At 48.9% G+C, this 27,646-nt stretch overlaps 1 protein-coding gene across 1 annotated transcript in view; it reads right to left on the bottom strand.

Moving 5' to 3' along the window:
- Window positions 1–491: 491 nt before the first annotated feature.
- The window catches only part of GPR139 (G protein-coupled receptor 139), a 38,639-nt gene continuing 11,484 nt past the window's right edge, over window positions 492–27,646 (bottom strand). Inside the window, exon 2 of the mRNA XM_036280706.1 lies at window positions 492–1,426. Within this exon, the coding sequence (XP_036136599.1) occupies window positions 492–1,426 (935 nt within the window). The remainder of the gene's footprint in view (window positions 1,427–27,646) is intronic.

Here is a 27,646-nt window from a genome sequence, read left to right as displayed (position 1 = left end):
CAAAACCACAGCTCTCCCTAGGACAAAGGGCACCTTGGAAAAATCCCAAATTGGTCAGCGTGGTTAGCTGCTGGAAGGGCACTGGGCAGTGACGGATAACCTCAGCTCTTTGCAGATAGTGTGGGCTCGCTGTGTCGCAGACATGACTGTCCCCGCGAGTGTGAGTGGTGCCAGGCTGAGTCACAGGCATTCACGTGTTTCTCTGCTCCGTGTCCGGATGGCCGCAGGATGATGGCAGACCCTCCAGCGGCATCTCGGACCGGAGAACCGCAGCTGTCACGGAGACTGCGAAAGCAGCTGCACAGGTGGAGACAAGAGGCATGCTCTCCTTTCCTCTCTTCCGTCATTTCTCAGCCACCAGTCTGAGAACCGCTCGGTCAGTGGGGACAGGAAGTCAGGTGGCACTCCTACGGAGAGCTGCTGCTCAGCCCAGAGATCGGCTGCCCCGGCCTGGCAACGAACTAGACAGAGGCACTGGTGCCACTGCACGGTCACGGGGACGCTTTAATAGGTTTTCCATCTTTGTCGTACTGGTACACCAGCATCTTGATACAGTGTGAGTTGGCTGGAGAGATCCAGGGGCTACTGGTGATGGAAAAGTTGTGGTTGGGGTGGAACTGTACCGGCTGCTTCTGGCACTTGAAGAAGGCCTTCAGCGTCGCAGCCGCCATGGTGCGGAAACGCTTGCTGATGAAGCAGTAGAGGAAGAAGTTGATGGCCGTGTTGAGCAGGGCCAGCATGTTGGCCACGTCGGACACGACGTGCACCAGCCGGCGGTTCTCGATGGGCGCCCCGTACAGGTGGTAGAGGATCATGGCGATGCGGGGCGCCCAGAGCGTGGCGAAGATGGAGGTGATGGTGAACAGGATGGCCGTGGTCTTTCCCGTGGAGTAGCCGCGCAGGCGGAAGTTGCTTTTCCTCCTGAGCTTGTACACGATGATTGAGTTCAAGACGAAGAAGATGGAGCAGGGCACCAGGTACACAGTGAAGCAGTGGACCCAGATGAGGACATGATGCAGGGAGGTGCTGATGTAGTCTTCAGTCCAGATATTGGGCCACCAGTAGTAGGGGATGCTGGTCAGGAAGCAGGTGAGGTAGACGCTGACAATGACCTTCCGGGTGCGGGCGGGGTAGGACACCGTGTGGTACCTGAGCGGGTGGCAGACGGCGATGTAGCGGTCGATGGTCAGCGGCACGGTGATCCAGGTGGAGGTGTGGATGGAGGAGAACTCCAGCACTTCGACGATCTTGTTGGGCACCTGAGGCAGCTGCATGTTCAGGATGAAGTCTTCCAGGAGGAAGTCCACAAACACGATGAAGAAGAGGACCAGGATGTCGGCAGCAGCGAGGGCCAAGAGGTAGTTGTAGGAGGACTTCTGCCTCCTGGCCACCAGCTGGGAGAGGACGATCACGGTCAGGATGTTCGCTGTGGAGAGAAGAGAACCTGCTTTACCTCTGGAGCAAGGCGGCTGTGCGGCTGGGGTGGGGCCGGTGCCTGTCTGCTTCACACGCCCGTGGGGGTGGAGGGGCAGAGCCCGGGCTCCCGGGAGGTCACCTTGCGCTGCAGTGTCACCCCTGGGAAGGTCTAGATACTACTGGACAGTGCTTTCTGCTCATATTGTCATGTGCTTTTGTCCTCACACAGTCAGGACAGGTGAGCTGCCGCTGTCCTCACTGCAGACCTGAAACCGGCTCAGAGAGCTCAAGGAACTGCTTAGAGTTAGGAAGCAGTGGTGGCGGGGCCAAACCCAGACACACGCACCCCAAGTCCCACGCTCTTTCCTTTGTCTGATCGCAGGGAGAAGGGGCGGCAATGGCTCTTCCTGCTGCACGTGTCCAATAGGGGACTGGACTCTATGACCTCTTAGAACCTTTTAGAAACTGGATTTCAGGCCCTCTCCTTCTTAAGTAGATTTAGAATTGAAGGGGTGGAGAAGATCATGACCTTTCAATTAATTTAAAAATAATAATACTGTCAACAATAAAAAAATTAATAAATTATGTTTATTTTTTGAGTAGGTGATCTACACACATGACCCATAATTAAAAATAATAGCGGAGACATTAAATTATCCCTGCAAGCACCCCTGGGCCCGTCAGGACAGTCACGATTAATAAACAACCTGTGCTTTCGTAGTCCCTGTGATACGGCTGTGTACAGTTTTTGCATAGACAGCAGCACTATATTATTTTTTGGGGAGGTCAGATTTGTTTAGAAAATGCATCCACTTCATTTCTGATCAGTTTTGAGAACAAATTTCTCTTTAAATAGGACACATCTGGAAAGTCATTGGGGGTCCTCTGAAATGCTGCTCCAATGGGCAGTATCTGCACATCACTGTACAGGTCTGTGCTCACACGCTCTGGGAGCCAACCCTGAGTTCTGAACATGGTTAATGCTCTTTCGAAAGTGCAGCCCCTTGTCTGAAGTCCAGCAGCGGCAAAGCTGGGGTCTGGGTCTGGATATCTCTTCTTCTTTCTCTCCCTCTTTTTAAAATATTAAACACTAATTCACATGTAAAAAAATGTCTTGCAATATACACACCCTGGTGTACTCAAGTTAAACATATTTTAACATTCTGTCATCTTTACATTGGTTCTTTTTTTAAAAAAAGAGTTGACGTCTTATTTAAATGCCTGTGGTCCTATCCCCTCACCCTTCCTTCTTTTCCTCCCTTCCAGGCCGCACAGGGCTGCGTCCTCAGCACCATGTGGTGTCCTCTGACTTTCCTTGGTGCTGAATCTGCTCATTAGCATGCTCCTCTTTCAGTCAACATTCGTTTTTGAGACCTGTGTCTGTCGATACATGTAGCTCTTGGTCACTCATTTGAACAGCTATATACATTCCACTGTGTAAACTTACTGCAATTTATTTATTCATGTACATACATATATAGACATATCTCTACAATAGATATACACACATCTATATCTGTCTATAGCTGTTTATATATACACATAGACATGCACACATGTACATAAACATGTCTATGTGTTTATACATATACACACATTATACAGACATATGTGTGTGTGTGTGTACTTGTGTGTGCCTATGTGTGGGAAAGGGTTCCAGGCGGTGGGGATGGCAACTGCAAAGCCCCTGAGGTGGGCATGAACTCGGTATTCACGGGGCAGAAAGAAGGCCTCTTCCCTGTCCTATTTCCATCCTGTTTGACAGATGAGGAAACTGAGGCTCGGATTTTTGGGTGACTTGCCTGAAGCCACACACTGAGTGAGTGGGGTAGCCAGAAGGTGACTCTAGCTCTGTCTGAATTTCAGGTGTATGAAGTGCTTTGTTGAGTTTGGTCGTAGGAGAGGGAGGGACGAGCTTCCCCGTTCTCTGGTGTAGAAAGTGCTGTGGTCGTTTCTCAGAAGCTGCTTTCCTGCCCGTTGAGCGATGAGCACACTCTCTCCTGGCCCCACCTTGCCCTCGCCTCTTAACTCTTAGGAGGCCGGAATGAACAGATGCGGGGTCTCCCCAGGAAAAATGTTGTATATGTTCTGACTTTTCACTGCTGTCTCTCACTGCCCAGTCGAACCCTGCTTGATGTATGATACTGGAAGTTTTCCATATCAAACTCTTTAAAAATGTCTCTGCCCCGTCTAGTCAATGTTCTAAGGCAGGCAGACATCAACTCCAAGCAAAATTGCTAAGTAACCCTACTTGACATTTCCTTAAGTTGCTGGTAGTTCCTGCTCTTGAGAAACCAGCCCACATACACTTAGTTTCCTACTTCTGTGCAGGGGGACTCCCTCCAGGCACCACCAGGAACATCGGGGGTCCCGGGGTGAGGCGGATGTGTGGGCACCCGGGACCCGCAGGGTGAAGGAAGGGTGCCTGCGTACTGATGCTCTACAGAAGAAATGAGAAGATAGAGCTTTGAACTCTTAGGGCTTGATATTTGTTATAATTCCCCACATCAAAAAATCCTTTCGTTTCCACAGAGGTACGTTTTGCCCTAAAGAAAGGAAGTGGTGTGTGTTCATGGCGGGGAAGTGAAGGACCTGTCGTCGCTGATGGGGACTCCACGCCTCGCTTTTCTCTCTGACTAAGCAAAACTCTGTTAACCAATCATGAACCTCCTGATCAAAACGCAATGCTTCTACAGAGGTGATCTTTTCCGTTCATGGTGTCATCGGACAGGCTGAAGTTCCGGGGTAGCAGGAAGCCTGCGCTTGGTGACGGCAAAGCTTCTTTGTCATGCTCTTGGGGGGATTTATTGCCTGTACTTTGCAGCTTGCTGTGCTAAAACTTGAGAGGGTGGGTGTGGGAGTGGCTGAGAGGACACCGGTGAGGCTGTCGGACCCCAGCTCCCAACGGCACAGAGCGAGGTCAGGTCTTGCCCAGCTGTTTCTCTGTCCCAAGCGTCCCTGCAGGTTCTTTGTGAGAGGCCGCTGGAGAGAGTATTGACTGGGAGTTCTGGGTCTAAATCTCTTAGTTCTGCAATGCTTCTTTTTCTTTTTTGTCTTTGAAAATTAAATTTTTTCAATTACCAAAGTAAAACACACTTGTATAAAAGTAAACATATCAGTGCATAGTAATATTATTAGCTGACTTTTCCTGAGCGTTCAGTGTAAACAGGGCACTTTTCAGGGCTCACACACAATATCTCACTTCCCGTGCTGTGAGGTTGATACTATGGTTTGAGAGCATCAGTGCTCAGAGAAGTTCAGTGACTTGTTCGAGGTCACACAGCAAGCAAGTGGTGAGTCAGCACAATACACCAGGCCTTGTCTCCTGACTTTATACGGTTAGCTACCACTAAAAATCAGAAAATGAAAGTCTGCCTCAATCCTATCTTTTCAGAGGAAGTGCAGCGTCCAGCCTCTTAGAGGGCCCCAGTGCCATGCCCCCTGGTCGTCATGCCCTGTGTGGTCTCCTCCTCTGGAGTTGGAGCTGGCTCTGGACTTAATTCTGACCAGCTGACTATGGCAAGAGTGACCCTGCATGCTAGGGTCATAACTGGTTCTTTTTTGTTGTTGTTTTTTAAAATATTTTTTCTTTATTGATTTTAGAGAGAGAGGAAGGAAGAGAGAGAGAGAGAGATAGAAACATTGATGAGAGAGATCATTGATTGGCCACCTCCTGCATGCCCCCCACCTGGGATCAGGCCCACAACCTGGGCATGTGCCCTGACCAGGAATCGAACCGGTGACCTCTTGGTGCATGGGTCCACGCTCAACTACTGAGCCACACCGGCTGGGCATAATTGGTTTTTTTGAATACTTGCTTTTGGGGTGCTTCCTCTTGGAACCCAGCTGTGAGAAGCTCAACCCACACAGAAAGCCATGTGTAGGGACTCTGGCTGAAAACCCAGGTGAGCGCTAGCTGACATCCAACAGCCACGTGAGCCGTCTCCAGCCAGCTCAGTAGAACCCCCAAGTGACTGCATCCCCGCTCCTCCTGGATGCAGGCACAGGGGCTGCCCCGGTCGCCCAAGTGCCCTGATAAATAATCATCTACTGTGGTTGTAAGCCTCTAAGTGTTAAGGCAGTTTTCTGTCCTACACTAAATAACCAGCACAGAGCTTTGCGAACCATTTGGTTGATATCTCCAGGATGTTTCTATGCCTATATTATAAAGATAATTAGTGATAATGATGATCACCACAAAATGAGATCATACAATAATATTGTATGCCAGATGATTTTTTTTTCTATGTCAGTAATACTCCTGGAATAGTCATCCATGGCTGGACAGTATTTATTTAATTTTTTGGCCACTACAAACCTTCGGTAAACATCTTTGTATATATCTGTCGAATAAATTCCCCAAAGTAAAAATGCTGGTTTAAAGGATAACACCCTGTTTCTCCCTCCTTTCTTCCCTCTCTTCCTAAAGGCAGCTCAGAAGATTTGTAAGAAAAGAGCTCAAGCTGGAGCCTCAAGAGGACTTAGGTCAGATACCAAGAAGAACTTTCCAATTGCAATGGCAGTTACGTGAACTGGAGCAGGCCACTGACACCATGGTTCCTTGGTCCACGCAGGTCTTCAGAGAAGGGCAGAGTTGCTTATCTTAGCTGAGTAAATTCCTGGGATTACATTCTGCAAATCCTCTGTCTCTGCCTTCTAAATTATGTTCTTGAGAATTTCCGAGAAGAGAGCCATGCTCCCCTTTCTGCTGCCATCCCCAGTGACTCGAATGCATCCTTCCTCCTTCCGGTTGCCTGTCTTTACTCTTCTGTGCTAGCAGAGTCAGCCCTTGTGATTTGCAGACACGTGAGAACTCCCCACACCATGGACAATTCCAGGGGTGTTCTTTCAGCTGTTCCCCGGAGGTGCCCCTTGTGCGGATCAGGTGGGAATTCGAGACTGAACTGAATGGAGGGGCACTGCCTCTTGGAGTGGAAGAAAGGGGAAAATAAAGGGTGATGCCTGCAAGACTCAGCATTCAGTCTCTTGGCTGCTGGTGTCAGGAGGTCGGCAGGAGGTTCTGTCCTGAGGTCCAGGTCTCCCCGGGGCAGCTGTCCCACCCCGGGGCTCCAGCCTTGTTCCCACCGTCCCGCTGCCCTAAGGCAGCACTTGGAGCATGGAGAGTCTTTCCTGCAGCTGGCTACTGGGGCACAGAACTGCCTGTGGTGGGAGAGTGGAGATCAGACAATGGGAAGCCCCTCGGGCTTAGGTGGGATTCCGACAGCAGCCCCTGTGTGCCCATGTGCAAGTCTCTTTTCTCCCCAGATCTGCAGAATGGCCCAGTGAGTGTAAAGCAGTCGTAACAATAGTAGTGTCATGCTTCACACCCGGTGAGGAGAGTGCACGTTGAACAGGTGGACAGGGCAAGAGGGCTCTGTGGGAGGGAACAACGTGTGCAAAGGGTAAGAGGTGTGGAAGATGACACCCCACTTTCTCTCAGAGCTGCTAATGGTGTCACATGCTCACTCTGTGTTGGGCCTCAGCTCCCCTTTCCATACACATGGAGTCTATTTCATACTAGAATGTTACATAGTATCTAATATTAAGTATCCAGGTTAGCTACTCACTAATGAAGTCTGTCCTTGCTCCATTCCCTGAGTGTGGATGAGAAAGGCCGAAGCTGGCGGGGGGGGGGGGGGGGTGCAGGGGACGATGACTGAGGTTGGACACAAAGGAAGAAACTGTCTGTTACACCAGAGATGAGCACATTTAACAACTATTTATTTATTTATTTATTTATTTATTTATTATTGTTTAATTCTCACCTAAGGATATTTTCCCATTGATCTTTAGATAGAGTGGGAGGGAGAAAGACACACACACACACACACACACACACACACACACACACACACTGGTTGGTTGCCTCCCACATGATCCAGACCAGGGCTTGGGATTGAACCTACAAACGAGGTATGTGCCCTTGACTGGGAATGGAACCCAAGACTCTTCGGTCCATGGACCCACATTCTAAATGGCTAAACCAAGCTGGCCAGGGCATGGTGCATTTATTAATAACAGTTCCCTTTATTAAGCACTTACAATATATGACTCACTTGGGAGTAGCTTTACTTGCATTAACTCTCATCCCCACACAGTAACAGACAGGTACTATTAATATCCCCATCATAAAAATTGGACAGCTACATGCAAAAAAATTGAAACTAGGACCACCAACTTACACCATACACAAGAATAAACTTAAAATGGATAAAAGACTTAAATGTCACTCATGAATCCATAAAAATCCTAGAAGAAAACATAGGCAATAAAATCTCACACATCACATGCAGCAGAATTTTTACCAATACATTGCCTAGGGCAAAAGAAACAAAGAAAACAATAAATGGGACTACATCAAACTAAAGAGCTTCTGCACAGCAAAAGAAACCAGCATCAAAATGAAAAGGGAACCCACTGTATGGGAGAGCATCATGGCCAATGATACATCTGATAAGGGGTTAATTTCCAAAATATATAAGGAATATGTACAACGCAACACCAGCAAGACAAACAATACAATTAAAAAATGGAAAGAAAACCTGAATAGACACTTCTCCACAGAGATGACTAACAGACATGAAAAAATGCCCAAAGTCACTAATCATAGTCGAGATGAAAAGTAAAACTACAGTGAAGTATCACCTCACACCTGTCAGAGTGGCCGCCATCAACAAATCATCAAACAACAAGTGCTGGCGAGGGTGTGGAGAAAAGGGGACTCTAGTACACTGCTGGTGGGAATGCAGACTGTGCAGCCACTGTGGAAAACACTATGATGTCTCCTCGAAAAATAAAAAAATGAACTGCCATTTGACCCAGTGATCCCACTTCTAGCAATATATCCTAAGAAGCCTGAAGCACCAATCAGAAAGAATATATGTACCCCTATGTTCACAGCAGGGCTATTTCCAATTGCTATGAATGGAACCAGCCTAAGTGCCCATCAGTAGATGAGTGGATAAAAAGCTGTGGTACATGTACACAATGGAGTGCAGTGTGGCTGTAAGAAAGATCTCTGACCCTTTGCAACAGCATGGACCCTTTGGATGGACCTGAGAGTATTATGCTAAGTAAAATAAGCCAGTTAGAGAAGGACAAATATCACCTGAGCTCACTTATATGTGGAATCTAATGAACAAAATAAACTGAGAAACAAGATATGTCCAGAGGCACAGATGCATGGAACAGACTGACAGAGCTCAGAGGGAAGGGGGGTGATGGGAGATGGGAAGAGATTAGTCAAAGAACTTATATGAACATATGCAAAGTCCATGGGCACAGACAATAGGGTGTGAAGGCCAGGGGTGGGGCGAGGGCTGGGTGAAAGGGGGAAAAGAGTGGTACCGGGGAGACATCTGTAACACTGTCAACAATTTAAAGATGAGCAAATAAAATGAAGTGGACCACACGTCTTGCCCAGGGTATTTTTATAATTAGCCATGCAGTTTGCTTTGCCCCAGAAAAGACAATACAGGTAACTATTTTCATTGCTTTCAAAATAAATTTATTTTCCTGTTTAAAAAAATATCTCCATTCTAGAGACAGGAACACTGAGGCTTAGTGGGATGAGAGCCTGGCCCAATCGGACACTAAGCGAGGACCAGACCCGGCACTGAAAGCCCGTGGAGTAGACTCGAGCCATCCCCTGTGCCTGCTTGCCCACATGGCCCCAGAATTAGCTCGAGGGAGCTGACCATTAGCTGGAAATGAATCCGTTCATTTTTCTCCTCCTCCTTTTTTTTAAACAGTGTGTATCACCTGGCATGTATGTGCCACAGAGTAACTTGGGGAGAATTCCCTCCAGAGGGTTTGTAGGCCTTTGAGAATACCCACCACTGCCAGCCCCGAGGCATCAGTGGGGATGAAGAGACAGCAAGTTCATTTCTGCCCCTGAGGATCGAATCACGTTCTTGAAATTTAGGGCATATGCCCCTCACAGCATCTCATGACACCCCACTGGCCAGTTCTCCCCTATATCATCCTAGGGGCTCCGTTTCCAGCAACATGGTCCACGCCCTCGTGTCTGGCTGGTGACTGCACAGAGTGCTCATTTGTTTTGCTGTTTTGTGGGAGATGGACGCTGGGTGCCAGGGGAAAGCAGGAAGTCAGAGGCTTCTGGGTTCTTCATTAGAGTTCACTGGGGTGTCAGAGGCTAATTGTCCCTCTGCTTGGATTGTCATTGTTTGATTCAACATCTTCAGCAAAGCACCACCCACCTGCCTCCCGGTGGCGGCCTTGGGTAGGAATTTTTAAGTGTGGGCAAATAGCTTATCAACACAGCCAGCACAAGCCTTCATTTTCTTTTTATTCTATGTTTTCCATCGCCATTTATCTCCTCTATGCCCTCTCTCACCCCACCTGTAACCTGCCCCTGCGGTCACTGCTCTGTTGCAAGCCTTTCTTTTCTATTGCTGGTCTTCTTTGGAAGAGTTAAAGGAGGTTGTTCACTTATTCACTCAACAAACATTGACTGAGCCACCTGCCATGGTACTGGGCCAGAAATGGGGTCTGGCAATGACCAAAAACACAGTGGTTCGAGTCCACAGTGAACTTCAAACCTACTTTGACAGTGAAATTCTGAGCTGCCACCTACTAGCTATGTGGCCTTGAGTAAGCCATCCATTTTTCTGGGCCACCTTCTTTCCTTCAGAAGGTGTGTGCTCTGGGCACTCAGTGCTGAGCTGGGGCTGAGGGGAGGCGGGTCGTTCCTTCCAGGGAGCAAAGCAGAAAGGAAAGGGGTTGAGTGATCAAGCAGCAAGTGTGACCTAGGAGGCCCTGGCATTCTCTTGGGCCAACAAAGAGAAAGTGGCGATGCATTTTGGGAAGACGACAGAGGCATGGAGGGGGCATGGACAGGGGTGAGTAATGCAGGCGCAAAGGAGGCCCAAGCTGTCTCCCTGGCCTTGGCATCTCTTCCAGGGACCACACCCTGGGGCAGCTGGTTGCGGCACAGCTAAGGCCACATAGAAACTATGTGATGAGCTGTGACTTTGCACCCAGCTGCTTCCTGGTATCAGTCCTGCGTCAGGTGTCCCCCACTTACCAAAATAAACAGCAGCGGATGTAATGTCAAGGGAATGAGCTATTATGTACAGATGTTCCATTAACACAGACTCCACCCGAGTGACAGCATAAGGCCAGCACTCTCCTGCTGCAGGGGGCACAGCAGGGGGCACCCCAGGGCTCCCTGTGTCATTCCAGTAAGACAAGTGGCAAAGAGCACAGATTTGGGGGCCAGGCTGCGAGGGTTCAGACCTGCCCCTGCCGCTCCCTAGCTGTGTGCCTGTGGGCGATTTACTTCCTGTGCCTCAGTTCACTCACCTCTGAAAAGCATGAGGACATGGCCCCCGGCACAGGCTTTAGTGAGCAGCCAATGAAATGATACGGGGGAGGGGAGCCCGAGAACAGTGCCGGGACCAGGCGCGCTGCATGGATTCTACCATTATCACCCTTGGGCAGATTAGTAATTCAGAAGGGCATCAGGTATGTCTTCTTTGCTTATTATTATTAATAAGTTGCCAATCCATTACTTAGTTTCTGGCATAGAGTAGTTGCTCCATAAATGTCTGTTGAACGAATGAATGAATGAATGAATGAGAGTATGAGTATGAGTATAGTTTCACACAGCATCATAGACATGCTGAAGGGCTGGTTAACATTCTGAGTAAACTAGAAGTTACTAAGGGTTTACTGCAGAAAATTAGTCAGGCAATGTGATCAAGGGTAACTGGAAATTAATTTAGTGTTCAATGTGTGATAGAGATCTTTTGGGGACTATCAGCTTCCTGAGAAGAGGTTTTGTGCTAAAATCTTTCATGTACATCCAATTCAGTTCAATGTAAATTTAGTGATGTCCAACTATGTGCCAAGCCTGGATCAGGCTCTTGGGAACCCATTTCCTGGGTTCAAGGTGCTCAGAAGTTACTGAATAAATCACACCAAGGAAGACCAAGGAGTCATTTAAAACACCCTTTAATGGCTCTATGCCAGGGCTTGCGAACTCACCTGGGGGCTGGGGCCAGGCAGGTAACATCAATATGTGAGGTGGGCTGTGGGCAACTTTAGTGAACTAGATAGCTCATGCCCCTTTCAGCAGGGCAGCCACTGTTTTGTTCTACCTGGTGGTTTCCTAGGCGGGATGACAGCCAACTGTGCTAGGTCTTCCAGTGTTTCAACAGAGGCTTGCAAGCAACACACACACACACACACACACACACACACACACACACACACACACTGTGGCCAGTGGGTCACTGTTTTGAGACCTCCACTCTACAGCCAAAAGCCAGTGTCATGGCACAGCTCACGCCATCAGCTCCCTTCTGCAACCCATGCTAATGCCCTTCACTTGACAAATTGCCTGAATGAGCAGTGCTCTCTCTCACCTGCCCAGCAGTGTATGGGCTGTGTCTGCTGCCTGGAATGCCTTCCCTGCCTACAACCCTTTATTTGGCAGGCCTTTTATTTCAAAGTCATCCCTGATCTCATTGGGCTGAATTAAGAATCTCACTGGATAAAGTATTTAAAACATTTTTTTTAACGATCTTCAAAATCTTTATCACCTGTGTTCCCTGGGTGCTCCTAAAAGGCAGGGGCTGTGTCTCTTTTTTCTGAACCTTGAGGGCTTATCAGGGCAGTCCAGGAGTATGTACTTAATTAGTATTTGTGGAACAGAAAAGTGTCAGATGGATGGATGGATGGATGGTAGGTGAACGGATGAATGGATGGTGGGTGGATGGATGGATGGATGAATGGATGGTGGGTGGGTGGGTGGGTGTATAGATGAATGGTGGGTGGTGGATAGATGGATGGCGGATGGATGGATGGATGGATGGATGGATGGATGGTGGGTGGATAGATGGATGGTGGGTGAGTGGGTGGATGAATGGTGGGTGAGTGGGTGGATGGATGGATGGATAGATGGATGGATGGGGTGGGTGGATGGATAAATGAATGGTAGATGGATGGATGGGTGGTGGGTGGGTGGGTGGATGGATGGATGGATGGATGGGTGGTGGGTGGGTGGGTGGATGGATGGATGGATGGATGGGGTCGATGGGTGGATGGATGGATGGTGGATGAATGGATGGGTGGATGGGTGGATAGATGGATGGTGGATGAATGGATGGGGTGGATGGGTGGATAGATGGATGATGGATGGATGGATGGTGGGTGGGTAGATGGATAGATGGATGGTAGATGGATGGATGGGTGGTGGGTGGGTAGATGGATAGATGGATGGTAGATGGATGGATAGATGGTGGGTGGGTGGATGTATGTATGTATGAATGAATAAATTGATGATGGGTGGACAGATGATAAATGGATGGATGGTGGGTGGGTGGGTGGATGGATGGTGGGTTGGTGGGTGGATGGATGGTGGGTGAGTGGGTGGATAGATGGATGGTGGATGAATGGGTGGGGTTTGTGGGTGGATAGATGGATGGTGGATGGAGGGATGGATGGTGGGTGGATGATGGTAGATGGTGGGTGGGTGGATGGATAGATGGTGGGTGGATGATGGGTTCTTCAAGGCACTCTCTGTGGAACAGTCACCTGCTTGCTGTCACTTTCCTGATAGTCCATGATGTATGCATAATGAATGGTTGTATCCCTTCCCATTGCTTTCTTCTTTCTAAACCCAGTGTCTCTAGGTAGCCTCTTGGGACCTCCTTTCTGTTCTCTGCTATGATGGCTGGGGGATTCGAAGTCCAATTCCCATTTACTCAACTCAGTTTCCTCATCTGTGCAACGGGGACAATGACATTTTCCCATGTGGCTTTTAAGAAGACGGAGTAAGTTAACATATAAAAGTGTTAGTACCATGTGTAGCTGCAGTGGGTACTCAGACATAGTGTTCACTTTTCTATTGAGTATGATAATTTCTTTCTTAGAGTCTGACACTTGTCCTTGCTGGAAGGTGAAGGGGGTAGGAGCACCAATTCTGAAATCAGAATTTGTGGGGTTGGGTGCCAAGCTTGCCCATTCCTAGCTTTGTGGTCCTGGCCAGTTTCTTAAGTACTCTGTGCCTCGTTGTTTCTCATCTGTAAAGTAGGATAAGGATACCTGTCTCAGAGGGTTCTGGTGGGCATGCTACCAAGTGTCTCAAAGAGCACCTGGCACAGAGTGAGTGCTCAATCAATGTTAGTTTTGTTGCTCACCAGCTCAACCCAGAGCCTCTGGGTGAGGGAGGCTTTGCATTTTGCTGAGAATACTCAGGCCAGCCTCCCCAAACCCTTCCTTCTACCACAGAAACTCACTCACTCCCTGCTGTGCCCAGGTACCTTGCTATGAGCTGCCATGTCATAGTGAAACCAGAACCTGTTTATTCTCTTCCGGTTCTTCCGACCTGGCAGGAGCCAGAGAGATGTCCAGGGAGAAGGGCCAGGACGAGAGAAGACAACTATGGAGCACTTACTTCAGAGGGGTGACAGTCTACCCTGGAGGATGTGAAAGGCTTCTTGGAGAAAGTGGCGTGTGTGCAGTGACGAGGAGTGGGAGCCAGTCACCTGACTGGGGAGCAAAGCATGCCAACAAGAGGGGACAGAATGTGCAGAGGGCCAGAGGCGAGTGAGAGAAGATGGCTGTTGGAGCAGCTGGACTGGAGGCCTGCCTGAACGAGTGCTGAATCAGTCACCATCATTTCACATTGGAGTATTTCATGTCCAATCAAGGATTTGAGGTTCTTTTGAGAATTAGATGGGGAAGCCTGCTGGGCCCACATTTCCACGGGGGCCGCTCTCTAGCTCCACAAGCCCCACTGGCCGCACTCATTTCTGTCGTCTGCCTGCCCCTGCAGGGAGGGGGCTGGGAGGGTCCTGCAGGAGGAGCAGAGGGCAATCATCACCCAGCTCTAACCGCCTGACTCTGTCCTGGGGCACCGGGAGTCCTAGAAGGGCTTTCAGCATTAGGCAGTTCTACTAAGTAGGGGCTTGTTGTTTCTGTACCAAACCACAGACATTCCTGAAAAAAGACAAGTTGGGGTGAAGAGCTGAGAGAGGGTTCTTTATGCACCTCAATGGCAGTTTCAAACATGGGTTGGCATTGCAGCTTCCTCATAAGTGAAACTGACAGGAGCCCTGGAAGTGCTGACAGGCAGCACCCCACACTACATGCCTGTCTTCGCGTGGGCGGGCAGGGGCACGTTCTGTGGGCTCTGGATGTCCAGGAGCGTGCACATCGCCAGCTGCATCTCTCCAGAGCCACCGTCGCGTGAACGTTCTGTCCCACCGTGGGACCTGCGTCCCTGCAGATGTGAGGTTGAAGAGCCAGGGCATGTGGGTGGAGGGAACAGGCCATGCCCAGAACACAATGTATAATTACCTGGGGACCTCAGCAAGCAATGGCTCTGGTTGAAGAAACTGGTTTTTGAGCCTCCAGCCCATGCACTTAGCCAAATGACATGTAGGTCAAGGAGGCATAATTATATGGAAATGGGTTTATGTTTGGAAACTTCTAAAAACCCACCTTTGCACACTGGGAGGGGCAGAGAGAGGGAGCAATGTCCATTCTGCCCTAGTGGGGGCCACAGGTGAAGGATGCCTTGCTTCCTGTCACTCTGGAGGGGTCTGTTGCTTTTCTGGCTGCAGGACATGTCTGGATGTCACAGAGAAAAACAGTCGATGCCTTCTTGGTGCAGCATGGACGCTGGAACCAGGCCTGACACGTACTTGCTCTGTGACCTTGGGCAAGTGCCCTCACATCTCCGTGCCCCCATCTACTCGTCTGTAAAATGGGTGAGCACTAGATGAGTGAGTGCACAGAAAGAGCTTAGAAGAGTGTGGGCTGCAAAGAAGACCTCGACTGGCTCTGCTCCCTCTTCATCCCACTTCCTTCCTGCCCGCCCTCTGTACCGGCTAAGGAACCACTGCACCCGAAGCCCCCAAAGCCACACTCTCCAGCTGCTGGGCCTTTGCCTGTTCAGTTCCCTCTTCCTGTAATCTTCCACCATCCACTGTCTGCGCCTCAGGAGTCAGCCTGTCCAGTCCCCAGTGCTGCCCTCCTGCCTCGGACAGAACCACCGCCTCCCTTCGTTTCCGGGGACAGTGTTAGTAGGAGAAGCAAGCAGGTTTTTTCCTTTTTAGAAATAGGGGAATGTAAATAACCATAGCAGTAGTAACAGTGATAGCAATGATGACCATAAAGGGTTCTATACCTTTTTCCTGCCATGAGGGAAGTGGCCTTAATAATAAAATAGCTTCTATTTAGCAACCTTTTATTATATACTAGAAACCTTGATAAGTGTTTTACACTTAGTAGTCACCGCTGTTATAAAGGTGGATATTTTTAGATCCTTTCTGTAGAGGTGGGGATTTCAGATTAGGTTGAAAGACTTACCCGAGAATACATGGCTAGTACTAGTCACAAAGTCCAGAGTTGAACTCGGTTCAGCCTGGCTGCAAAGCATTACTGCTACATTCCTTAAGAAGGCAGCAGGTCTTAGGGACATTGCTTCTGATGACAACTAAGTCAGGTGAGAACAGAGATGGTGCCCCTCGGCCTGCTGGTCTACTCCTGACATGCATACTATTATTGGATGCTCCCTCTCCAGGCAGCCTGGACCTTCTTCGCTGCCCCAGGGAGCAGAGGCCTTTTCCCGCCTGTCCAGGGCTTCCTGGAGTGAACTGGGTATTCCTTGGTGAAACAAGAAAGGGATGGACTTCTTTCTTGGCAGAGGGAACCACAGTGCAGAGTCAAGGCCATTGGAAAGCATGCTGTGTGTGCAGAACTGCAAAGTGACAGGCTCGGCTGTGTGTGCATCACGGGGAAATGAGGCGTGAGAATTCGGGAATCCAGCGTGATAACCTCAGTGAAATTGCTTTGCAAACTCCTAAGGTTGTGTGGGGACGAAGGAGACAATGCACAGGGAGCCTCTTTGCAAGACGAAAAAGTGTTTAGGCAAATGTTAATTATCATGAGATACTTCAGAGGTGGCCTGATTGGTATCAGGAGTGAGATAGCAAACAATTAAAATATCTGCTAATTTCTGTGCAATCCATATTCTCAAAAGCATTCATAAATTTTAAAAAGTTCTAATTTCCTTGTTCTCACCTCCTTTTTCAGTGAACAGGCTGTCACAGACCTCAGAAGCCCACACAAATCCAGTCAATTCCTTGGCCATTATCAATCACACTGCCCAGCTTTGAGACTTAAAGTAATTTATTGTTGCCCACTTGTAAGACCACATCTAGCTGATTCTTTTTTTTTTTATCCTCACCCAAGAACATTTTCCCATTTTTTATTCAGATAGAGTAGGAGGGAGAGAGAGGAAGAGACAGAGAGGGAGAGAAACATCGATGTGAAAGGGACACATCGAGTGGCTGCCACCCGCATGACCAACTAGGGCCGGGACAAACCACAACCAAGGCACGTGCCCTTAGCAGGAACCAAACCCAGGTCTCTCTGGCCTGCAGGCTGATGCTCTAACCACTGAGCAAAACTGGCCAGGGCGGGGCCACATTCTTGACCACTAGCACAGTGCTCGCACAAAGTAGGCACTTGACACTGTTTGGTTATCATCATGTTACCCCGAGATCCTGCAGGGACTCCTCAGTTCTGTCCTAGTCCCTCTGTGCCCACAGCGATCTGTCTGTTTGCTCAATAACCCGGTCCATTTTCCCCAGTTTAATAAAATACTATTGGTAAACTAATTTCACTAACATTAAATACGGATGCTACTAATAAGGGATTCAAACCTACAACTTAGCCACAGTGATAAGGCAGGAAACTAAAATAAGAGGTGTAGCCATTGAAGAAGACACAATAGTTAACATTATTTGCAGATAATGTAATAGTATGCTTAGAAAATGCAAGAGAATTAGCTGAAATGTTACTGGAACCAGCAAGAGTCCTCAGGAGGACCCAAGCCCAAAGGTAATGGCAGTGGCTGGTTAAACAATAGGATGGGAAGGAAATTCCATTCACAACACTCCAGATGCCAACACCCTCCAAGGGCTGCACTCCGAGAACAGGTGGAGGACGGCCTCCTTTTCAACACTGGGCTGCATTTTTACCCCAGGTGCCCAGGAAGCTCTGCTTGTGCCCAAAGTGCCCCAAAATTTCCCACAAAATTGTTCTGTCAGCTCTAGCTCTTACCAGTGTAAAAACCACGTTCAAACCCAGGCTGCCTGATGGAATCAGACGCTGCCCCTCTCATGCTCATCCTCCTTTCAGGGGACACCCATCACCTGTGAAGATACACCTCCACCTGCAATATGGACAGCTTTTGTGAATCTACGCCCCCAAGGTGAAAGTGGCTGTCTCCATCCCCATCTCCATTTCACAACAAGAGATCTTGCTTGAATAAAAGCGCCCACCTAGGTGGTCTTGCAACCCAAGTGTCCTGAGCAAAAGCACTGCTGAGCAGACAGGAGCACGGGCTCCAGGTCCTGATGTCCGGGTCATGAGCCTGGCTTTGCTCCAGCACAAACTGCATGACCTTGAGCCACTTGACAATTTACCATATGCTTCAATGTCCTCATCTGTAGAATGGGCTAATAATAGCACCCGTTTCATAGAATTAGAAGGATTAAATTAGTTAATTTATGGGAAGCGCTTAAAGCAATGCCCAATAGGTAACAGGCACTCAACTAAAATTAGTTATCATTATGGTAACTGAATATTCATTTAGTTTCTACCAGCAATTGTGCCGTCCACCTTTTAGTCATGGACACTGCTGCATGGGGGGGGGGGCGTGGGTGCCATTCTGGGCCACTGGTTTGGGCTCCCACATCCCCTGAGATTTTCTTCGGAACAGCAAGTTATTACACTACAGGGTAAAAGTTTAAACCATATAAATGGACATTTAAAAGGTAAGAAGTGGTCAAATATTGACAATTTCACATGCTATAACTTAATAATTTTCCTTTACTTGTTTCTCCCACTGGACAATACATATGTCTTAAGCATAGGCGAAGTTTACCCTTCCTCTTGTCCCCAGCCCTTGGCCAAGGTCCTGATGCTCAGGAATGTTTGGTGCATGCATGTGATGAAGCAACAGGCTTCACCACTGAAGCCATGTGGTCTGAACACACACTGCATGTTGGGTCCCAGAAAGGAAGAAGGTGAGTTCCAGATAGTGAGACAAAAGTCCGCCCTGACAGCCACACTGCATTCCCAGGACTGGGACTGTCCATGGTCAGGGGCTTCCTGCTAGAACCACACACCAACCTCCATATTAGGTAGTTTGCATCTTCATTTCTCCACCTAGGTTATGTCCTCTCTGAGGGCAGGAATGAAGACGTATTTGTCTTTGTGGCACCAGAAATTAGCACACAATTTGCAAATGAAGGCATAATTCAAAGTCCCAGCAGGATTCAGAGGGGTGGCTCCATTTGGGGGGTCATTCCTGCCTTTGTATATTTAGTGAGGTCTAAGATGCAGCTTGGGTTGCAGCCCTGCCAACCAGTAGTCACTTGGAAAAGCTCTTGATGGATGAAGTAGCCCTTTGGAGATTTTAATTCACTTTGCATATTGGCCAGCACTACATTAATATTAATGACTATTAATGATGGCACCTTGAAAGCATTAGGAATAGAGCCTGGCATGTAATAGGTGGTCAGTAAACATTCATTACCTAAACTGCACTTGGGATTCTGAGCACTTGATGGAAATTGAGCCCACTTATGGCTGATAAAGGAAATCTTGGGAGGATTTGGAAGATGACAGATTTCTCAGGGGAACTGTTTCATCACAATATTCTACTTAAAAAAAAAGGCAACTCAATTTTCATTTTGTAGGTAAGGTGTGGGGAGGAGAGGGAATTCACCTGTCCATCCTTGCTTAAAAATAATTTCAAATAGTTAAAGCATCTGCTTGGGAAGAGGGCAATGGGGATGTTGGGAGAATTCCTAATCAGGGAAGAAAACATAGTCCTTCAAAACTGCTGCAAAGACCAGGCGGGGGGAATGAACCAAGGGAGAGAGGTCTGCAGACACAGCGTTGTCTTTCCCGATGCCCTGAACACCAGTGTCTGCAGCAGGCCCAACCGCAAGCACCGAGCACAGCAGTGACACACATCTCATCACAGCTCAGCTCTGCTGCCCAGTAGCTGTTACCTTGGGCAGGCCACCTCGCTTCTCAGGGCTTCAGTTCCCCCATCTGTCAAATGGGGGATGATAAAAGTACCATCTCACAAGCAAAGCTCTGAAGGTTGAATGAGGCAATGTGTTTGATCTAGGGCTTGGCTCTGAGTAAGTGCTCAGGAGGTGGTGATAATGATGATGAAGGAGAAAAAGAAAAAGGAGGAGGAGAAGGAGAAGAAGAAGAAGGAGATGGAGAAGAAGCAGGAGAAGAGAAGAAGGATAAGGAGCAGGAGCAGGAAAAGAACATGGAGAAGAAGACAAAAAGGAGAAAGAGAGGGAGAGGGAGAGGGACAGGGAGAAGAAGAAGAAGAAGAAGAAGAAGAAGAAGAAGAAGAAGAAGAAGAAGAAGAAGAAGAACAACAACAACAACAACAACAACAACAACAGTGGCAGAAGCAGCAGCAACAATAACAAGAAGGAAAAAGAAAGATGATCAAGCTATTGTCCTCATCTCTTCCAGGTTGGTATGTAAGTTACATTTAGGGGATTAAGAAGGCAGTATATACATCCATCCATCCATCCCTCCATCCCTCCATCCATTCATCCCTCCATCTCTCCCTCCTTCCCTCCCTCCCTCCATCCATCCATCCCTCCATCTATCCCTCCATCCCTCCATCTATCCTTCCATCTATCCCTCCCTCCATCCATCCCTCCATCAATCCCTCTATCTATCCCTCTATCTATCCCTCCATCAATCCATCCCTCCATCCCTCCATCCATCCCTCCCTCCAACTATCCCTTCATCCCTCCATCTATCCCTCCCTCCATCCCTCCCTCCATCCATCTCTCCCTCCATCCATCTCTCCCTCCATCCATCCCTCCATCTATCCCTCCATCCCTCCATCAATCCCTCCCTCTCTCCATCCCTCCATCTATCCCTCCATCTCTCCATCAATCCATCCATCCCTCCATCCCTCCTTCCATCCCTCCATCAATCCCTCCCTCTCTCCATCCCTCCATCTATCCCTCCATCTCTCCATCAATCCATCCATCCCTCCATCTATCCCTCCATCCCTCCATGCATCCATCCCTCCATCCTATACTTAGAAGGCCTCTCACCATGTGCTGAGGCCCACTGGAGGGTTTTAGAATCAAGGAGAGCCTCTGACTCCATGCCTACTGTCAAGGGCTAAGAGCCCAACTCCGTGTCTTTCTCAAGTTCCCAGGCAGAGATAAGTTTGAGTCCCTGTAGGAATTTAAATGCCTCACCCTCACCCTTATTAGAGAATGTGTAACACTGTGTTGTGGTTATTGATTTGCCTTTTCTACCTAAGTAAAGTGTGAGTTCTTTAAGGACAAGGACCGTTTCATGGTCATCTTTGTCTTTCCCTCCATGGCTGTCCCCTAGAATTCCCGGCACAAGGCAGGGCCTTGAGGAATGGAGCCTTGCCCTTCGTGAAGCCTAGAAGGCCCAGCCGGGGACCTGACAGGAAACCCTTGCTGGTCTTCTGTTTGTGAAGCACATGGCCTGGGCCAGGCGAGTTACGTTCATTGTCCTCTGCATTTCCTCCTACACAGCGGGCTCTCTAGTGCTATTTTATAGATGTGAAATCAGAGAAGTTAATGACACAGTCAGTTGGACGTACAGTCAAGGTCTTACCAATGTCCCTTCTTGCAGGAGAGCATATAGAGAGACAAAGAGGACAGGAGGCCAGAAGCGTGACAGTGGAAGTGTGTGTGCACTTGTGTGTGTATGTGTGTGTGGGGTGTGTGTGTGCATGTGTGTGTGTGTGATGTGTATGTGTGCATGTGTGTGATGTGTATGTGTGTGTGCATGTGTGTGATGTGGGTATGTGTGTGTATGTGTGTGTGATGTGTGTGTATGTGTGTGTGCATGTGTGTATGTGTGTGATGTGTGTGTGTGCGTGTGTGTGTGATGTGTATGTGTGTATGTGTGTATGTGTGTGTATGTGTGTGTGCATGTGTATGTGTGTGTGATGTGTGTGTATGTGTGTGTTATGTGTGTGCCTGTGTGTGATGTGTGTGCCTGTGTGTATGCGTGTGATGTGTGTGTATGTGTGTGTGATGTGTGTGCCTGTGTGTATGCGTGTGATGTGTATGTGTGTATGTGTGTGATGTGTGTGCCTGTGTGTGTGTGATGTGTGTGTATGTGTGTGATGTGTGTGCCTGTGTATGTGTGTGTGATGTGTGTGCCTGTGTGTATGTGTGTGATGTGTGTATGTGTGTGCCTGTGTGTGTGTGTGGTGTGTATGTGTGTGTGATGTGTGTGTATGTGTGTGTGTGTATGTATGTGCGTGTGTGTGGTGGACATAGTCACATCTGATGAAGGCATTAATGCAGTAAATTCAAAATTCTACAGGGGGCAAGGCAGGGCCATCCGTGAGAGAAGCAGGCTAGGCATCAGAAGACAGTCTCTGGTTGGAAACATGATAGGGTGAGGTGGGGACTTGGGGGGACTGGGCAGCACACAGCCAGGGAGAGCTCAGCTTTACCAGACATTGACATTTCTCAGTAGTCTGGATTGTTATGAGCTCACTTCTAAATGTTAATAGGAGAGAAACTGCTTTTTAGAATGAGCAGGTTTCTCCCCCACGCTGAGAGGTGCATCTCCAGGGGGCTGTGGGCGGGTTCTGACCCCAGGCCTCTTCAGGAAGTTAAATGAGGGAGTTGAGAAGGATGTTGACCAGCATGCATCTGACCAGCTTTCCCAGGGAATATTTAGTGATGACAGTGACGAAGAAAAAGAAAATTCTCTTATTTCCCAGAGCCACCTCTTCTGGCCAGAGATCAATTCTGAGAAGAGCCGGGGGCCACCGGCCTTCATTTGCCCCTCCCGTGAGCTCTGTCCCCTCACTTTCAGCACACCCTCAGAGCTTCCTCCTCAGTCTCAGGGCACCCCTCTTCCTGATGGACTCTGGGTCACCGGAACTGGAGGCGTTCACAGCGACCTTGCCCCTCCACCACACCGGCGAGAACGCACTCCCACTCATCTGTCAGATGGCAGTGCTGACAGTCACTCTGTCCTGCCCGTCCAGGTGCTCGCTTCCTCTCAGTGCAGGACTCCTGCAATCCATGGCTGGGTAAGGAGCAGGGCCCGCCCACCACCAGGACAAACGCCTTGGCTCTCTGTTGTGCTGCGATGCTCCCATGGCCTCTGGCAAGCCAGGCACACACCCTTGGTGTCTGAGGACATTCTTCGTCTGCTCAGTTCTTTTGCTGGTTTACTGGGAGACTGAGGTCATGGTGCATGGGGGAGGAACAGGATGTGAGGGCTGTGGCCATGACCCGTGGCCCCCACTCCTGCTGTGTGCTGGTGGTGGGCCCCAGAGGTGTTGCTCGCTCTTTCCTGCCAGAGCCCAGAGGGCTAGGCAACCACCTCCTTACCTTCTCGCTGCCTCCCTCGCCCCGTATTCCATCTATTCTCTCCACAGCAACAGAGAGACCTTTGAAAAACTCAGATTAGATCACTGCATCTGCTTAAAAGGCTCCTGTGTCTTATGCAACACTTAGAGAGATGTTGTCCCTGAATATCCTCAGGGGGATTGAATCTAGGACCCCCAGGGACACCAAAACCCTGTGGTGCTGCAATGCCTGTGTGGAACAGCATGTGTTTGCATGTATCCTGCACACATCCTCTGCATGACTGACAGCCCCTAGATCATCTATGACACCGAGTACAGTGGGAATCACCGTTATCCTAGATTGTTTGGGGAATCAATTTTCTAGATTTTTATTTTCTAGTATTTTCACTCCTTGTTCAGATAGAGTGAAGAGAGAGAGAGAGAGAGAGAGAGAGAGAGAGAAACATTGACATGAAAGGGACACATCGCGTGGCTGCCACCCGCACAACCCAACCAGGGCCAGGGACAAACTGCAACTGAGATACATGCCCTTAGCGGGGACCGAACCTGGGTCTCTCTGGACTGCAAGCAGATGCTCCAAACCAGCCAGGGCTATTTTCAAGTATTTTCAATCTGCAGCTGTGGGACCCCAGAGAGGAAGGCTGACTGTGCATCCAGATTCCTCACCATGGATCCCAAGGCCCCCACCCAGCCTGTGCCTGCTGCTTCCCTGCCGTCTCCTGCCCCTCTGCCTCTGGCTCACTGTTTTCCCGCCTGGTGGTGGGCACCCTGCAGGTGTGCTCACTGCCTCCTACCAGAGCCCCGGGTCCACACCGCAGCCACACTGTTCTCTGAGCCAGTGCACTGTGCCTCCAGACTCACCCTGGCGGGCCCTCTGCCTGGAACCCTCCCCGTGCTCCCTGGGGCTGGCTCCCTCTCCTTACCCCAGCCTCAGCTCAGACGGACATCAGCTCTTCGGAATGCCCTTCTCTGACCCCCCACCAAATACAGCTTCCTGTGCTCTAGCACGCTTGGTTACCTGACGGCCCGTTTCCGCATCCAAAACCATGTAGTCTGTGCATTTGCCTACTGTTCGCACTCATCTCTCTGGTGGGGTGGAGGCCTGAGCGGGTCTGTGCTGCTCCCCGGTGCCCAAGAGGTGCTGGCCTATGACAGGGCTCCACTTGCAGCAGTCGGCCTTTGTCCATGGGAGACATGTTCCTGGAACCAAGGAGAGCGCCACAGCCCGCACAGACTCTGTCTGTATATGTGTGTACCTCTGATACAGTTTAACGTACACGTTAGGACAGTAAGAGGAACAACAGTGATAAAATGGAACCATGGCAGCAACATGCTGCAGAGAACGTGGACGTGGACGTGGCACTATTACGTGGACGTGGCACTATTAAGAAAGACAAGAGTGCCTTGAACACTGGTACTGCCACACTGCGCAGTGGCTACCACACGACTAATGGGCAGGGCGCGCCTACCGCACGGAGACTCTGGGCAAAGGGCGAGTCACATCGGGGGGAGCAGTGGGACTGCATGAGATCGACATCAAAACTTGGTCATTGTGTCCTTTTGGAATTTTCCGTTTACTGTTTCAAGCTGCAGTTGACCACTGCTGGCGGAAACAGTGGAAAGTGAAACTGGGTGATGAGGGACTACTGAGTATGTGCCAGGTGAATACAATGGGCATGTTCACCCCATTCCCTGAGGAGAAAACTGAGGCTCAGAGCAGACCTCACAACTAGCAAAGCTGCAGCGCTGGACTCAAATCCAGGCCAGGGGCCTAATTCCTAAACCCATGCTACTTCCCGAATGCCCTCCCACTGGGAGAAGGGGCGTTGGTGCTCTGGAAGGGTGCTGGCTGTGGAGGGTGGACATGCTGTGGGTACTGTGCTCTGTGAGGGTCACGAGCGTGGGCCCAGCCCACTCTCCTCACGGCACCAGCCCTTCCTGGGTTCTCTCCCATCACTGCCCCTTTCTGCCACCTTTCAGGGAAGCTGCTACATTTCCTTCAAGAGGCAGATTATGGTTCTTGTCAGCAGCTCTGTGGTGAGGTCAGGAATGCTAAAAGCAAAGGGTTGCAGCCAGAACAGAATAACCAGCCAATCCTATGCCTTTGACATGGGAGGTGCGTGTGCATGGCTCTGTGTGTATATGTATGTGTGTGCATGCATGTCTGTCTGTGTGTGTGCATGGTTCTGTGTTTATATGTATGTGTGTGCATGCAGGTGTCTGTGTCTGTGTGTGCACATGGTTCTGTGTGTATATGTATGTGTATGTGCATGCATGTCTGTGTGTCTGTGGGTGCACATGGCTCTGTGTGCATGGCTCTGTATGTATATGTATGTGTGTGCATGCAGGTCTCTGTGTCTGCATGTGTGCATGGTTCTGTGTGTATATGTATGTGTGTGCATACAGGTCTGTGTGTCTGTATGTGTGCATGGCTCTGTATGTATATGTATGTGTGTGCATGCAGGTCTCTGTGTCTGTATGTGTGCATGGCTCTGTATGTATATGTATGTGTGTGCATGCAGGTCTCTGTGTCTGTATGTGTGCATGGTTCTGTGTGTATATGTATGTGTGTGCATACAGGTCTGTGTGTGTGTGTGTGTGTGTGTGTGCATGGCTCTCTGTGTAGAGTTCCTCCACTGTGGCTGTTAGTTTGCTCTCTGTTTAAGCTGAAAGTAATAAGAAATATCTGTGGCAGGAAAGTAAATCCCCCAGCTCTACTGACTGCCAAAGGTGCTGGTACATGAGGAGGAAAAGAAAAGAAGTTGCTGGTAGACACATCAGTCCTCTCACTGTAGCATGTGTTGTCCCAGCTCAGGGTCCATTTGCATGGTTATGAAGCTCTGGCTTTCTGTTTCTCTTCTGCTTGTATCACACACCATGTTCTCCCCCGTCCCACCCCACCTTTCAGCACTCCAGACTCCGGCCCTCTTTCTGCCCCAATATGTGTGCAACAGACCTTCTTCTGCCTCAGAACCACTGCACAGCCTACTCCCTTTGTCCTCTTCCTTTCATCCTTCCTTCCTCTGCCTTCAGGTTTCAGAATGTTCCTCTGAACATGGGTGGATGCATGGATGCGTGGATGGATAGACTCATGGATGGATGGATGGATGGATGGATGGATGGATGGATGGATAGATGGATGGATAGACTCATGGATGGATGGATGGATGGATGGATGGATGGATGGATGGATGAATAGATGGATGAATGGATGGATAAATGGATGGATAAATGGATGGATGGATGGATGGATGGATGAATAGGTGGATGGGTGGATGGATGAATAGATGGATGGGTGGATGGATGGATAGATGGATGGATGGATGTTTAAATAAGTGAATCAATGAATGCAGATGCAGTATAATTGTGCTCTATGGGTTCTCCTCTCATCCTTCTTTACAATAGAGCAAAATGAAAACATACATTTGGGTTAAACGTCCTTGTGTTCTCTCATTATTGTTCAGCTGGTCATTGCCTTTACTCAAGAGAAGAAAATTCTTTTTTTTTTCACTTTATAGAAGAGCAAAGAAGTTTCCTCCGTTTGCGTCTCACTGGGACCCAACGTTGTCATGTCCCTGCTACACCCGACCCTAATTTTCTTATGTTTCATTCGGAGTGGAGAGGCAGGTTATTCTTGTTGCAATGTCCAATGCACACTGAATTTGGAATCTGGGGAATTTAGGGCCAAGGTCACCCCTGGATAAGTAAACCTGGGTAACTTCTTTGTCCTCTTTGGGCAGCGGTGTCTTCATAATGAGCATTGTTAGATCAGTGTTTCCCAGGTTTTGGTGACTGGCCCACCAACATTATAATTTTTGTTATACTCCTGTGTCCCTGCACTATTATTTACTTAACACTGTGTTTAAATTGAATGGCCTTTTTTCTTGGATTTATACTCTATGCCTTGTTGCTGTCCAATCTAAAGGTAATGTGAGCCACATAAGAAATCTCAATTTTTCTGGCAGCTACAGTTAAAAAAATGAGAAACAAGTGAAATAAATTTTAACAATATGTTTTATTTAACCAGGTTTATCCAAAATGTAATCAAAGTAAATTATTAATGAGATATTTAACTTCTTATTCACACTAAATGTCCAAAATCAGGTGTCCATTCTACACTTCCAGAAAAACTCTCTGTAGAGGCGAAATTTTCACTGGGTATCCCTGCTCTCTGTGCAGGTGTCAGAAACGTGCAGTTGAGGGAGTAGGTTCATACATCCAAGATACCCTAGGTAGACAGTTATTTTCCAATAACTGAACTGAGTCGAGTATCAGGTTTTAATTGCACACTGATTAAAATGAACGAAACGAGACTTGGTCCCACCCTTGCTCTAATCAAAGGTCAGGTGCTCGGAGCCACACGTGGCTGGTGGCAGTAACCAGCGTGGACGTATAACCAGTCGCCTCCCGTACAGACAAAGAAAGTCTTCACAATAAATGCCACGGCTGTGCATCCAGCTGGGCTCCGCTGCCTGCCGAGGTGCCTGCTAGGCCCGCTCTGTGCCTGTCAGCAAGGAAGGGCTAGCGCGTATGAAAAGGTGTTAAAGACAGGCTAGCACCCAGCTGAGACTTTCCCTGTGATGGAACCAGGAGGATTAAGAACTGACAAGGGATTTACTAGTGCAGCCTGTACCACCTAAAATAACACCACAGTGAGACGACAGCAGCCACCCCAGCAGCTGGATGATCACGGAGCTCTAACATCCAGCTATTTCTTTTATTCCTGTCACCTTTCTCCCTCCGAAGAGACCACTGGCAGTGTGAATTCGTGAAAAGCAAACTAAGCGGGAGTTGGAAAAACTGCATCTGGTTCCAACTCTG

This window comes from Molossus molossus, unplaced genomic scaffold, assembly GCF_014108415.1.
Source record: "Molossus molossus isolate mMolMol1 unplaced genomic scaffold, mMolMol1.p scaffold_m16_p_3, whole genome shotgun sequence".
NCBI lineage: Eukaryota > Metazoa > Chordata > Mammalia > Chiroptera > Molossidae > Molossus > Molossus molossus.
This window is presented reverse-complemented; position numbering and strand designations above follow the sequence as displayed.